At 38.5% G+C, this 15868-nt stretch overlaps 1 protein-coding gene across 1 annotated transcript in view; it reads left to right on the top strand.

Moving 5' to 3' along the window:
• The window catches only part of HMCN1 (hemicentin 1), a 377912-nt gene that overhangs the window by 350140 nt on the left and 11904 nt on the right, over positions 1-15868 (top strand). The window contains exons 98-103 of the mRNA XM_036343707.1: positions 4366-4428; positions 5691-5810; positions 6708-6842; positions 9170-9283; positions 9869-9994; positions 14302-14430. Coding sequence (XP_036199600.1) covers positions 4366-4428; positions 5691-5810; positions 6708-6842; positions 9170-9283; positions 9869-9994; positions 14302-14430 — 687 coding nt within the window. The remainder of the gene's footprint in view (positions 1-4365; positions 4429-5690; positions 5811-6707; positions 6843-9169; positions 9284-9868; positions 9995-14301; positions 14431-15868) is intronic.

Below are 15868 nucleotides of genomic sequence, written 5' to 3'. Positions count from 1 at the left end.
TCATGTATAGTTTCTACCTAGTTGTATAAATCCGTTAGGCCTGAAACGGCTGGAAGGTCTTTGTGGTACTTGTAGGGGTGTTGTTGGGGGATCGGGTCCCACTATATGACATTTAAAACCCCTTGCTATCCTTAGATACTATGACGAATACATTACATCTGATATGTGTGCCCATTTGCTTGTTAACATTTTGCTGAGAATTGTGTACCTGCAATTTCTTTTTAAATGACCACCAGGGGGCAAGCTTGCATTCCTGGTTGCTTAACCAGAAGGTTCTTTCTCTTTGTTGGGTCTAGACTACGGTTATGGTTACAGTGCACTTAGAATCACCTAGAGAGTTTGATGCAAGTTCAGATTTATAAGCACAAAGATTTTTGTTTAGCCAGACAAAGGTAGAGCCTGGAGTTCGTATTTTTAACAACCCCTAAGTGATTCTAATATCTGGTCTGCACACTGGCATTTGGAAACTACTGGTCAAAACAACTCACAATATAAATCAGTATAATTTTTTTAAATTGATCTTTAAAATAAAATTGACTAGTTTTTAAAATATAATTATAAAATATGATTAATTTTACAAGTTAAATAAAAGAGAGGTCAGAAACAATAAAGGGAAAAGATAAATAAATTTAGCTACAAATAAATTTTTTTAAACTTTTTCATGGAAGAAAAAAACAAAATTGAGAAGGTAAAATATACACCAAGAAAAAAAATACTTGCATTACATATTATGATCAACTATGATTAACCTTGATATATACAAGGCTTTTAAAAATTCAATAAGAAAGAGGCAAACACCCCAGTAGAAAAACACATAATGGCTATGAACAGGAAGTGCATGAAGGAAAAAACAATAATGACAAAATGAATGTGAAAAATTGTTTAACTTCATCAATAAGCAAAAAACTGCACATTTTTCAATTATCACTCAGAGATTTAAAAATGTGATGCACTCAGTATTGGAGAGGAATAGGTCAATGAACATCCCCATACACTGCCAGCAGAGGTTGTATCTTCGTTTAACATTTCTAGAAAGCAGTTTGTATCAGTAGCCTTTCAACTATTCCCTTCTTTTTAGTTATCTCATGCTAGGAGTCTACCCTAAGAAAATCACAAAAATGGCCAATAATCAATGTCTTGGAAGTAAGAGATAAATGCTTAAATGATGGCACAGCTGTATGATAATTCTTATGCAGTCTTTAAAGTAAATGTAAAGGATTTTAAAAATAAGTTAGCATATTTACTCATTTGAAAATATTTGTTGAGTGCCTCCTGTGTACCACACACTGTTTTAGGTATTGACAGGGTAACTGTGAACAAGAGACGAAGGAGAATGTACCCGATATAATTATAATGGAAAAGCAGTATATATACAATATGATCCCAACCAACCTGGGTTGCCCATCTCACCGTGATTATAAGAAAACCTTTATACTGGCTAAAAGCACAGTTCCTAAGGTTCTTCCTTGGCAATTCCGACTGAGATAGGACCAAGAGATCTCTGGTTTTAATAAGCTCTCCAAGAGATTTTATGATCAGTAGTTTGGCCATTATTCTGTAGCATGCTTATAAAAGTGACTAGAGAGAGAAGCATCAAAATGTTGGTAGTAGTTTGTTCCCAGTGACAAGTTTACAGGGAATTTTAAACTTAAAAGTTCCTACAATTATCTATACTAATAAAAGCATAGGTGGCCCTCGTGCCCCCACGTCATCACAAGATGGCCGCCCCCACATTGTCACAAGATGGCCGCCCCCACATTGTCACAAGATGGCCGGCAGGGGAGGGCAGTTGGGGGGCAACCAGGCCAGCAGGGGAGGGCAGTTAGGGGCCATCGGGTTGGCAGGGGAGCAGTTAGGCGTCAATCAGGCTGGCATGGGACCAGTTAGGGGGCAATCAGACTGTCAGGCAGAAGCAGTTAGGGGCAATAAGGCAGGTGAGTGGTTAGGAGCCGGCAGTCCCAGATTGTGAGAGGGGCATCCCCTGAGGGGTCCCAGATTGGAGAGGGTGCAGGCTGGGCTGAGGGACACCCCCCCCTGCACAAATTTCGTGCACCAGGCCTCTAGTTTTTAATACAAACAAATATTTTGCATTGCCCCCTTAATATGGCAAAATGAAAATCATAACTAATGATTCCCGTATTTTAAAGTGTGTTCAAAACAACATACTTTAACTGTAACCTAAAGAATAAATAAAAGGAAAACAGTTTATAACAAAATATGTTGTATTTCAATGTAAAAACCACTAGACATTACTACAATGCAAGATAAGAGAGAAGTGTTCCTATGACTGAACCTACAATATATAGAGCCCTGCTGTGATCTTTTTTTTAAAAAAAAAGGAATCGAGTAATTCTTGGTTATTTTCTCAATAAAACATGTATAGTCACACATCAATTTATATTCCAGGAGCATTCCTAGAAATTCATTTATATTTTAAGCACATAAAATAGTGTTTAATATGTGGAAGATGGGTCCTAGCCTTAGATAATTAAAAACAGCTCTCTCGCTTCCGTGGAAATCAGAGCCAGGGACAGCTCTCCATCTGCATCATTATACCACACACTGCGGTATTTTAGAGGGCTCTTCTAGAACCTGCCCCAGGGTCTGCCCTTCTCCCCAGATTTTAATAGGCCTCCCTAGCATTGTGAAAAATCAAAGTGTCTCCCCAAAAGCTGCCCAAATCCCACCTAAAGGAAGAAATCTCCCCCACTTAGAACCAAAATTCAAAAGCTACTATCAGGTAGCAACTAACTGTGTTTATATGACACAGTTTTTCCACAGTTACATTCGCAACACAGTGCCCTACAGAACATGCTGGTTGGATTAAGGAATGTACAAGTAAGTGAATAAGTAAAAAGGAAGCAGGCATTACAATCACCACCTGAGTTACATTCTTGATTTCCGTGGTTGAAAGTCAAGCAGATTTGCATCTAAATTCTTGTTCCGGCTTATATTAGATCTTTGGCTTCAGGCAATTTGCATAACCTCAGACTCTAATTCCTCGTCAGAAAAATTGGTTATGGTAAGAGTAGAGGAGTTGTGAGGTTTGAATGAAGTAAAGCACTTGAGACTCATAGTGGTAGGTGACACACAGTAACCATGCAATAATCATTTAGCAACGATTCTCCAGACATTTCTATTCTACCCGTCCTATCCTAGACCCATTCCTTTGCCGTTTCAAGAAGACTCGGATGCTCTCAGGGTCATCTTTACAGTCAGGGTAGAAATGGATCATGAACCATTAGAGTTTCTCAGTAAGGTTCTAAACAATCAGATGGCACAGAAATAGCAGATAGGACTCTAGTTTTCTAGTCAAGGAAATACTGTCATTGGAGTAGTGTTTCTTACACCCCCCACATTCATAAACAGTTTTGAACAGTTGCATGTTTGCAGCAGGGCTCATTCAAAATAGGATGAATCTGAAAAATTAGCCCAGACTCCCTCTATGAAGAGCCCCTAAAACAATAATAAAAATAATCACAGTTTCATGCATTTAGAATGGAAAGAAAATCTAAGATAACTTCTAAGAGGCTGAATATGAACTGAATATACAATATAAATGAGATAAAATGCCCCTTAGGAGAAATTTATTAGACTAACGGTTGACTTAGAAGCTGGGTACACATTCATTATTTTGGTAACTTGAAAGATGAGTTTCATTTAATTTTTTCAGGTCACTAATGTTTGAAGAATATTTGCTAAACCATTTAAAACAGTCAAGACCCTGTTACTTTCTAAGGAAAGAGATTCCCTGACTAACCTGTTTATTTTTGTTACTATGTTGTCTTTTCTGACTCTAACTTGAATTCTGTTCTAGCATAATATGCCCGTTTGCCTTTGCTCTGACTACATGGAAAAGGAGAACTCTTGGTCGGCACGTAGGGCCTTTGACCTGGAAGCCCCACTTGACAAATGGAGGAGTTTCACAGAAAGAGTGGATTTCTTCATTAGAGTCTCTGTTTTTCACAGACTTTTTCTCAGTGGCTTGAAAATAGCATCCCCACTTCTAGAACAAACAGCAATGGCCGGACGAATACACCTTCACCTTGGTTATTCATGGAGTACACATTAACCTTGGGTCTTTTTTCGTTATCAATGAATAATTTAATTTTCTCTTGATTAATATAAACAACTTAAACAGAACATCTGTTTCTAGTGGCTGCTTGCCAACAATCTCTGGGCTGTGACTCATTTAGTTCTTGGTTGAGAAACAGGGGAAGTTTTCCATTCCAGCTTGTTTTCACCTAGAGCATTTGATGTGTGTGTTCCATCTTGGCGTACCTTTCCAGGGAAGATTGTACTGGAAAGAAACAAGTGCTACTATTCCAACAAACCCGTTCATTCTGCTTTTTTTCTGTCTGGTAGGAGACCGCAGTAATCAGTGCCCCTCCGGGTTTGCCTTAGACTCAGTTGGACCCTTTTGTGCTGGTGAGTATAGGAATAAATAATGCACTTTTATTTCTATTAAAATGTTCATACTGGATTCCATTAAATGGACATCTGTTGCCATTTTGCTAGAAATGTAATCATCACATATTCTTATAAATACCCCTTGTTATAGCTGAGGAGGCTGAAATGTAGAGACGTGCCTATGATCCCTCAGCTTTCAGGCAGCAGCGCTGGGTATGCGTTTTAGATACAAATCCTGTGCTCTTTCCATTTGGCCACAATCCAGGGTCAGGGATCAGTGTGCAGGACAGAGGTGGAGTGAGCACAGGGACAAGACACTGGACTCTGTGAGGCCACTTAATTGCCATGGATGTGAAACAGCAGTAATTCAGCTCTAAGTCACCTAACTCTAGAATTGCTCAATCATAGGACAGGGCAGGACTGTGGGCCAAAGACTAATGACTAAACCAGCCTTTTCTCACCCAAGTACCACCTCAAGAGAGTCACTGAGAAGTAAAAGGTTGAGTAAATGGCTCACGCCTTTCTCTCACTGGTAATGTATATTGTATATTGTATATTGTATATACAGTGTAATGTATATTGGTAAAAAGTGGTCTTTAAAAATTATACTACCCAGGTTCAATTCCAGCTCTGCCAATAATGACCTGTGTAACCTTGGGGAGTTTACTTAACCTCTTCGCTCCTCAGTTTTATCACGCAAATGAGGATAGTAATTAAAATACTCATCTCCTGCCCTAGCCAGTTTTGCTCAGTGGATAGAGCATCAGCCTGTGGACCTAATCCCAGGTTCAATTAGGTCAAGGGCAGGTACCTGGGTTGCAGGCTCCTCCCTGGCCTGGGCCCTGGTCAGAGCTCATGCAGGAGGCAACTAATCCATGTGTTTCTCTCACATCAATGTTTCTCTCTGTCTTTCCCTCTCTTTTCCACTCTCTCTAAAAATCAGTGGAAAAATATCCTCTGGTGAGGATTTACAAAAAACAGCTTATCTCCTAGGAACATTGTGTGCAACGAGTTCAGGTAGGTAAAAAGAGGTTAGCTCCAGTCAATGGTCGTGGTAGCTTAGTTATCATCATCATTGTTTTAGAATCAATCTAAATATCTATTCACTATCAAAGATAATTTGGGTGTCTCGGCATTAATTTTTAATCAGCATTCCCATGCTATGGAGCATTTTCTGTTCCATGTGACTCAATTCCTTGGCCTCTTTAAACACTGACGTTGGTAACTCCTAGAAAGTAGGGGGTTCATGTACTAATTGGGCCCTTTGTTTCCTCTTTCAGATGAAGATGAATGTGCAACAGGGAAGCCCTGCTCCCATATCTGCCACAATGCCGTGGGGACCTATTATTGCTCCTGCCCTAAAGGCCTCACCATCGCTGCTGATGGAAGAACTTGTCAAGGTCTTTATTCACAACCCTGAGTCTAATGGACATATTTCAGCAAAGGTCATGACAATCGCGACCTAGAGGGAGTGTGGTAGACCAACACTCTTCTTTTCTACTCTTTTGCCCCCTCTATCCCCTCCCCCCACACGTGGCAACAGACAGGAAGATCTTAATATTGCCCACACACTGCCTGCATATGGGGCCCTTCATAGGGTGCCTGTAGTGACTCTCTCACTCCTCACATCACAGTGAGGAGAGGCTTCAGGACCATCACTCTACTCATCTTACAATTATAAAACTAAGGAGGCTGGTTATAAAGAATTCAATTAAATTGCACAATCCTGATAGCACTTTGGGAACATTAACAAAAAAAAACATTTTTCTATCAGACGCTAGATATGCTTCAAAGTTACAATTGTGTAAGGATCTAGTTTTATAATTAAAAAATAATGAGACGCAGAAAGGATTTCTCCCTCTATGCCAAGGAGGTCCCCTTCTAAATGCAAAAGAGAGAAAGAGTAGGGGGATAGGAGGCAAGAGGAATAACATTTATGGAGAGTCCAGTATGCACTGGACATTATTTCCTTTCATTTGTAAAGCAATACTGAGAGATAGATATTATTGTTCTGATTTTACAGAAAACTGTGATCTCAGAAAGGACAAGTAACTTTTTTAAAAAACCTAACCTATAAGTGGTCTAATGGATGGATTGGTCTGTGATGATATCACACTATGCTACTGTGAGCTTGTCAGCCATTTAACCCACCTGAAATGACTCAACCAAAAAAATCAGCATTCTTGCTCTTATATGTTTTTCAAGTGCTGTTACTGCTTTTCTTATCCCCACTTCACAGCAGGTTCTTAGCCTGGCTTCTTCCACTCACCTTGATTGAATGCCCCGCTTTGTTGCAGACATTGATGAGTGTGCTTTAGGTGGACACACATGCCATGCTGGTCAGGACTGCGACAATACCATTGGATCCTATCGCTGCGTGGTCCGCTGTGGAATTGGCTTTCGAAGAACCTCTGATGGGATGAGTTGTCAAGGTATAAACATGGAGGCCTTTGCTTTATCTTATGATACTAAGAATTAAGACACCCTGACTTTTGCATCATTTAAAGTGAACACTTTTATAGATTGAGCTTCTCAATTGGGGGTCTTCAGATGTAATATTCCATGGCTATTTCAAATGTTTGCAGCATGGTGGTTTTGAATAACGTTTGCCTATTATATTTAAGAGAGAGGAAATTATACGGCATGATCTAATAAAATCTACTTTATTGAACCCCATTGCATCAGACTACAGAATATTTATTGCGGGACTATTTTTTAATAGTCTCTATTTTTAGAGCAGTTTTAGGTTCACAGTAAAATTGAGTGAAAGGTGAAGATATTCCTCACGTACCCCTGCCCCATCTCACGCACGGCCTCCCTCAGTATTTATATCCTGCACCGGAGTGGCACTTTTTTTTTTTTACCAAGGATTAACCTATGTGGACACATCATTATCACACAAAGTCCATAGTATACATTGGAGTTCACTCTTGGTGTTGTACCTTCCATGGGCTTGGACAAATTAATAATGACATGTGTCTTCCATTATAATATACAAATAGTTTTCCTGCCCTAAAACAATCTGTGTTCCACCTGTTCATCCTTCTTCCCCCAAATCTCTGGGAACCACTGATATTTTTATTGTCTCCACAGTTTTGCCTTTTCCAGAATGTCATAGAGGTGGGACCTGTATGTAAGGTTATGTAGTGTGGAGCCTTCTTAGCTGGCTTTTTCACTGAGTGGCATGCATGTCAGTCTCCTCCAGGTCTTTTCCTGGGTTGATAGCTCATTTCTTTCTAGTGCTGAGTAATATTTCACCGTATGAATGTATCACAGTGTTTACCCATTTGTTACCGAAGCACACCCTGGTTGCTTCCAAGTTTTAGCAATTATGGGTGAAGCTGCTATCAGGATTTTTCATAGCAACAGAAACAGTGGATGCAAAACTGAATGCCTATCAATAATAGAAAAAATGAATTAATTATGGTACATCCACAAAATGAACCATTGTGCTGCTATTTTAAAGAGTTAGAATGGAGCTCAACTATTTGGCTTAAAGGATCTCCATAAGGTGTTGTTGATTGAGGACATCAAAGTGTAGGAAAGTCTAACTTGTGTAGAAAAGATTATGTGACTAGAAAACAATAACAGAGAAAAAGAAAATGCATTTATATACTTAGGTAAAGCTATATATGTGTACGTGGAAGAGACGTTATCATGTATACTAGATAGTTATTACAGGTTGGTTTTGGTGGGAAAGGGAGTAAAGGATAAGGGGGGGGCCAAGCAAAAGAGAAAAAAGTATATGAAAACTTTTTAAAATTATGTGATCACATTTGGGTATGTGCAGATTTTGAAAGATTAAATTAGAAGCTCTTAAATAGAAAACAAGTACAAAATAAGACATCAGCAATCTCGAGTTTGGGAAGGTAAAATAAGGACAAGAAGAACCTAAATATGGTGATTGTTGTTTTGAAGAGTTTAGAATAGAATGACAGAGGTATGGAGAAATGTGAAATGAGTATAAATCTAAGAGAGGGATTTTTTTAGGATAGGAAATATTTGGTTGTGTCTATGGGGTTTTGGGAAAGATGACAGTAAGTAGGAAGGACTTTAAAATACACAAGAGCAGGGAATTATCAATGGACCATTATCATCTTGGTGTGAGAAAGGAAGAGATGGGCTGCAGTAGGAGGGACTTTTCTTAAATGGGAGAAGAGCTCTCTCCTCCTTTGGGACTGGAAGGAAGGAGAGGGGAGAAGGCAGTACATGAGTGGGGAGAGTTCATCCTGCACTTTTTTGTTACACTGTGATGCAGACGGTGTTTGGGAAGATTGATTTGGCGAAATACTAAAGTTGATGCCGTCAGTTTGGCATAAGGTGATAAAGACCTGCCTCACACGAATAGCAGCAGAAATGAGGACGAAAGGTCAATTGCAACATGTATTGCAGAAGACCTTAGCTTCAGTTTATTTTTTCCTATCTTCGTATTCCAGTCTGTCAGCAGCATTCCAGGGCTGAGGCTTCCTGGAAACAGGAGTGGGAGCCACATGGTAAAGTACTCAAAGTAGAGGTGTGCTGTGTCAACACAGCTCTGAGTCACCAGCAGAGGTGGGAGTATTGAAGAGAGAGATACTCTCTCCAGCAATTAATCCTGTCCATTATCTAGCAGATTATGTGAGAGCAATTGTGTTGAATTCATTTTAGAGAAGATCTTTAACATAATAATTATCAAAGAGTATTCAAAGGTTAAATATTTGGGATAAGTTCATCCAAGTTTCCTAACAGAAGATAATGAAAGTTTTGCTTTATTTAACAGATATTAATGAATGTCAAGAATCCAGTCCCTGCCACCACCGCTGTTTCAATGCCATAGGAAGTTTTCACTGTGGGTGTGAACCTGGGTATCAGCTCAAGGGCAGAAAATGCATGGGTAAGAAAGGGCTTTGAATTCGAAAGCAGTTTCTTTATAATTCTTACTGGTGTCTGATCCAGTTCATGTGCTGTGCCCTGAACCTGATTTAAAGATAGAATACCTACCATGCATCGTATATATAGCCTTTATAAAAACAAAATGGAAGCAAGTGCTATGCTTCACGGGTTACGTAACCATTTTTCAACATTTCCCCTATTATTTTTACCAAATTTTTTCCCAGAAGTATAACACAGGATGAAGTATAACACAGGATGGGGCAAAAGTAGGTTTACAGTTGTTCACATGGAAAATAATACAATAATTAGTATACATATATGTGTATATACAGATATGTATACGTTTTTTTTCTTGGAGGAGGAAATGGTTGGTATGGCTGCCAGCTCTGTGACATGTTTTTGATTTTTATTATGTTTTATAATTGTGTCACATACCTTGGATTTAAACACTTTAACTTTACATGATGATTATGCAGTCAACATCTATATTAGCCTATAATATCTTTAAAGTCTAAAAGTATAGTTTCTATGGCAACGTTGACGCAGTCATCTTCTCAGTCTACGTGCCCTTTGTTCCCCTGTGAAGATGTGAACGAGTGTCGCCAGAACGTGTGCAGACCAGACCAGCACTGCGAGAACACCCGTGGCGGCTACAAGTGCATTGATCTCTGCCCCAACGGGATGACCAAGGCGGAAAATGGAACCTGCATTGGTGAGTGGCTGGCTAGTTCGGTGACTGAGATGCATTTACCATCGCCAAGCCAAGTAAGGCATCCATTTCAAAACTAATGATTAGAGTACATTTAACCTAATAAGGAACTATTTCTTTTTCCCTAGCTTAGGTGTTTGTTTTTTTTCATCCCCAACTTCTAGTATGGTTGACCTCTGGGATTCTGGGGTCATAGCCATATGAGGAAATGGAAGCTCACCATAGAGACATGTGACCATTTGAGTTCCCATCAGTTACACATTTGGTTTATGTAGTTTAATATCCACATAAATTAATAGTATCTCTTTACTTCTAATATGAAATTTAACATATATGTTCAGAATCTCATATGAAGGTTGGGAAAAAATCATAGGATTTATTAAAAGTTAGAAATATAATTGTAGAGCTAAATATTCTTTAAATGTCAAATCAATGACCAGACAATAAAGTAAATTGTATTTCTGTGTAAGTTTATTCTTTACGTGCCCATTCTGACCCAGGCTGCCATTGTTAGCAGAACTATGAATTGCGTGATTTACAAAAATTTAAAAGATACTATTGCTGCTCTTATATTCTTACAATCTACTGGGATAGATTTGCCAACCCCACTTCCTCCACCAAAAGAAAGAAACAAACTATAAGACAAGGTAGAATGAAACACCACAAAAGAGGTAAAATAAAATGGTACAAGAGTACTTGAACAAGTGATCATGTGTAATGGGAGTGCTTATCAGAGGAGTCATGGAAGTGGTCATACTTACGTATAGCTTTGAAGTGAATGTCAACAGGTGGGAGTAGTAGAAAAGGAAGGAAAGAAAGCCCTGCTCAGGGGGAGAAGAGCTGGACTTGGAAATAACATGCTAAAATTCATCCTTCTTTCTTGACAGCTATCTCTCCTTCAATGACCCTTAAGATGACACAGAAATTTGAGTTTAAGTTTCTCATTTAAAAAATAGGACTTTATTTAAAATTATGAAATAGCCCTGACCGGTTTGGCTCAATGGATAGAGCGTCAGCCTGCGGACTGAAGGGTCCCAGGTTCGATTCCAGTCAAGGGCATGTGCCTTGGTTGCGGGCACATCCCCAGTGGGGAGTGTGCAGGAGGCAGCTGATCGATGTTTCTCTCTCATTAATGTTTCTAGCTCTCTATCCCTCTCCCTTCTTCTCTGTAAAAAAATCAATAAAATATATTTTTTAAAAAATAAAATAAAATTATGAAATAGTTATTAATAAAGTTATAATGTATCTTGGATTTGCTTCTAAATAATATAAGAGTACGGGAAGGGCATAGATATAAATGAAGGAATACTGACCTTCAGTTGATACTTGTTGATGTACATAGATGTTTAGTATACCACTTAAAAAAAAAACTGGGAGAGTTGTACTCTTTTCAGTTCTATGGATATAGGTGAATATTTTTCTTACTACCTAAGAATAGCAGCCAACTTAGAGCATGTAGGCAGCTATGTGCAATTATAAGTATTTTAAGACCATTGACTCTGTAGTTATGTATAATAAGGTTAATTAGAAATGAGATGAGCTGAACCAAAAAAATTAAGCTACCTAGGAATAAACTTAACTAAAGAGGTAAAAGACCTCTACTCAGAAAACTACAGGACGTTGAAAAAAGATATAGAGGAAGACATAAACAGATGGAAGAACATACCGTGTTCATGGATTGGTAGAATCAACATCATTAAAATGTCCATACTACCCAAAGCAATCTATAAATTCAACGCACTTCCCATTAAAATACCAACGGCATACTTCAGAGATCTAGAACGAACTCTCCAAAAATTCATCTGGAATAAAAAAAGACCTCGAATAGCTGCAGCAATCCTGAAAAAGACCAAAGTAGGTGGGATCTCAATACCAGATATCAAGATGTATTACAAAGCCACTGTTCTCAAAACTGCCTGGTACTGGCACAAGAATAGGCATATAGATCAATGGAATAGAATAGAGAGCCCAGAAATCGGCCCGAACCAATATGCTCAATTAATATTTGACAAAGGAGGCAAGAACATACAATGGAGCCAAGATAGTCTCTTCAATAAATGGTATTGGGAAAATTGGACAGATATATGCAAGAAAATGAAACTAGACCACCAACTTACACCATACACAAAAATAAACTCAAAATGGATAAAGGACTTAAATGTACGACAGGAAACTATAAAAATTCTAGAAGAATCCAAAGGCAACAAAATCTCAGACATATGCCGAAGCAATTTCTTCACTGATACAGCTCCTAGGGCACTTGAAACGAAAGAGAAAATGAACAAATGGGACTACATCAAAATAAAAAGCTTCTGCACAGCAAAAGAAACCATCAACAAAACAACGAGAAAACCCACTGTGTGGGAAAACATATTTGCCAATGTCATATCCGATAAGGGCCTAATCTCCAAAATTTATAGGGAACTCATACAACTTAACAAAAGGAAGATAAACAATCCAATAAAAAAATGGGCAAAGGACCTAAATAGACACCTTTCAAAAGAGGACATTCAGAAAGCCAAGAGACATATGAAAACATGCTCAAAGTCACTAATCATCCGAGAGATGCAAATCAAAACAACAATGAGGTACCATCTCACACCTGTCAGACTGGCTATCATCAACAAATCAACAAACGACAAGTGCTGGAGAGGATGTGGAGAAAAAGGAACACTTGTGCACTGCTGGTGGGAATGCAGACTGGTGCAGCCACTATGGAAGACAGTATGGAGTTTCCTTAAAAAACTGAAAATGGAACTCCCATTTGACCCTGTGATCCCACTTCTAGGAATATATCCCAAGAAACCAGAAACACCAATCAGAAAGGATATATGCACCCCTATGTTCATAGCAGCACAATTCACCATAGCTAAGATCTGGAAACAGCCTAAGTGCCCATCAGTAGATGAATGGATTAGAAAACTGTGGTACATCTACACGATGGAATACTATGCTGCTCTAAAAAGGAAGGAACTCTTACCATTTTCAACGTCATGGATGGAACTGGAGAGCATTATGCTAAGTGAAATAAGCCAGTCAATGAAGGAAAAATACCACATGATCTCACTCATTCATGGATAATAGAGACCATTATAAACTTTTGAACAATAATAGATACAGAGGCAGAGCTGCCTCAAACAGATTGTCAAACTGCAGCAGGAAGGCCGGGGAGGGTTGGGGGGCAGGAGGTAGGGGGGTAAGAGATCAACTAAAGGACTTGTATGCATGCATAGAAGCATAACCAGTGGACATAAGACATTGGGGGATAGGGGAGGCTAGGGGACTGTCTAGGGCGGGGGGATAAAATGGACACATATGTAATACCCTTTGTAATACTTTAAGCAATAAAAAAAAAAAAAAAAAAAGAAAAAATAAATAATAAAAAAAAAAAAAAAAAAAAAAAAAAAAAAAAAAAAAAAAAAAAGAAATGAGATGAGCTGAAAGATCAGAAGGCTGTTTAAAAAGTTACAGCAAAAATATAGAAAGTGGAAAAGGAAAGAGGGGATATGTGGATTTGATCGAAGGAAGTAGAATTACCCAATCTTGGAAACTGAGGGAGTAAGTTAAAGATAATTGATGTTTGCAGCCTGGTTGATTGTGGAGAAAGAATACTGTGACCACAAATAAGGAAGTAATGATAAGACACTGGGGACCTGTTGAGTTTGAAGAACTGGTAAAACAAGGAGGTGGAGATGACCAGCTAGCAGCTAGGCATGTGGGACTGTAGGAAAGAAACCATATAGTACTGTTGCTCTAAATATATATCAACAAGCTTATCAGAGTCACTAATATAAATGGCCAAAGGAGGAGGGAGTTTTGAGAAGGGGAAAGAAAAACAAAAGCTGAGAATAGAACTATTTCCATAGTAAGGAGCAAGAGGAAGAAAGTAAACAGTTAATAAGTGACAGAGCGAGGACTTGAACCCAGGTTTTCTGACTCCAGGCCTCAACCACATGGTGAGAAATTCAACCTTTGGCGATTCCAAAGGAAGTTCACTTTAAATATCAGGTTTTGAGCCCTAACTGGTTTGGCTTGGTGGATAGAGCATACACCTGCGGACTGAAGGGTCCCAGGTTAGATTCCGAAGGTCAAGGGTCAAGGGTACATGCCCAGGTTATGGGCTCAATCCCCAGTAGGAAGCATGCAGGAGGCACCTGGCCAATGATTATCGCTCATCATTGATGTTTACATCTCTCTCTCTCTCCTCTCTCTCTCTCAAATCAATAAAAATATATTTTTTTAAAATAAAAATAAATATCAGGTTTTGAAAGAGGAAATGTTACTACTTTTTATTGCCTCCATGTCTGTAGATATTGATGAGTGTAAAGATGGGACCCATCAGTGCAGATATAACCAGATATGTGAGAATACAAGAGGCAGCTATCGCTGTGTATGTCCAAGAGGTTACCGGTCTCAAGGAGTGGGAAGACCCTGTGTGGGTAAGTTACCAGGAACTCTTACTGAGTAATGAAGTTACTGAGCCTTACCAAGTTGAGTGGGACCGCTCTCTATCCTCCAGTGCTTTCTTGCTACAATTAGAAGAGTTGTAACTTGGTTTAAGTAATTCATAGCATAATTTGAATAACAGTTGACCCTTGGACAACACGGGTTTGAACTGCACAGGTACACGTGTCTGAAAATTTTTCAGTCAATGTACAGTCAGCCCTCTGCATCCCTGGCTTTTGCATCTGGGGATTTATCCAACTGCAGATTGAAGACAGTATTTTCATTCTGCAGCTAGTAGTTCTTGTTGTGCAGGACTCTATACACTGTCCTATGCCATTTTATACAGGGGTTTGAGTATCCATGGATTTTGGTATCCACAGGGTCCTAAAACCAATCTCCCTGCAGATACTGAGGGATGACTGAGTTTTGGAGGAGTCAAAAGTTATACACAGATTTTTGACTGCATGGGGGTTGGCATTCCTAACCACCACGTTGTTCAAGGGTCAACGGTACGTCTTAGACACTTGATATTGAGTTCAATTTACACTGACTTCAAGTGATAGTAATAACCACTACAGAGTGCTTACTGTACACTACACATACCAAAATAAAGCTCTGATCTAATTACCAGGACAACTTAATTGTGAAGATTATCTAATTGATTATCTCTCTATGTACGTGACATAAATGTTTTCATAGATATATTTCATTTGAATATGAAGTCTACATGTATGTAATATCAAGGTTTAAGCATGAGGGATTAAAATGTGAACACACAATTTAAGCACATTGGTCATTATTATTTTATTTGCCATATACTAAGCGCTTACTGTATGGCATTCCCTACATTAAGAATATCTCATTTAATTCTCCCAATTGCCTATTTGTTTCCATCTTTGTTATAATTGAATATAAAGTAAGGCAAGTAACAGATAATACGAAATATCTGTGAAAAGATAATCATATGCTTTTTATTAAATTAGTGCATTTATAATAAAGAAACTGACCTATCAAATTCTATTTATCCTCAGAATATTTAAGTGCAGCAAAAAACGTGCGGGCTTTTAAATACTGGCTTCTGGTTTGCATGCTATGCTTTTAAAATTGGTTGCCTACTTAACAATTATTTATAGCAAATTCTCCCATAAAGATTGAGTTCTGTCTTTATACTGTACCTAACATAGTACTTTGCACATAGCAAATGCTCAAAGTAATACCATTACTAGAATAAATAAATACTAATACTTTTTAATAACAGAAATACATACTATTTCTGTGTTCTCTTTAGATATTTTAACTTATACATAATTTAACATCTTGATCAGTCATAACAGTGACCTAGCAGAATGAAATGTGTTTACTTGTTCACTAATTTGACCAGAAGTTGAATATCAGGCATTTGTCAGTAAGACAATGAAGAAGGTACGGCCA

This window comes from Myotis myotis, unplaced genomic scaffold (genome assembly GCF_014108235.1).
Source record: "Myotis myotis isolate mMyoMyo1 unplaced genomic scaffold, mMyoMyo1.p scaffold_m19_p_18, whole genome shotgun sequence".
NCBI classification, from domain to species: Eukaryota; Metazoa; Chordata; class Mammalia; order Chiroptera; family Vespertilionidae; genus Myotis; species Myotis myotis.
The sequence above is the reverse complement of the archived record's forward strand: the minus strand, read 5'-3'. Positions and strand labels throughout refer to the sequence as shown.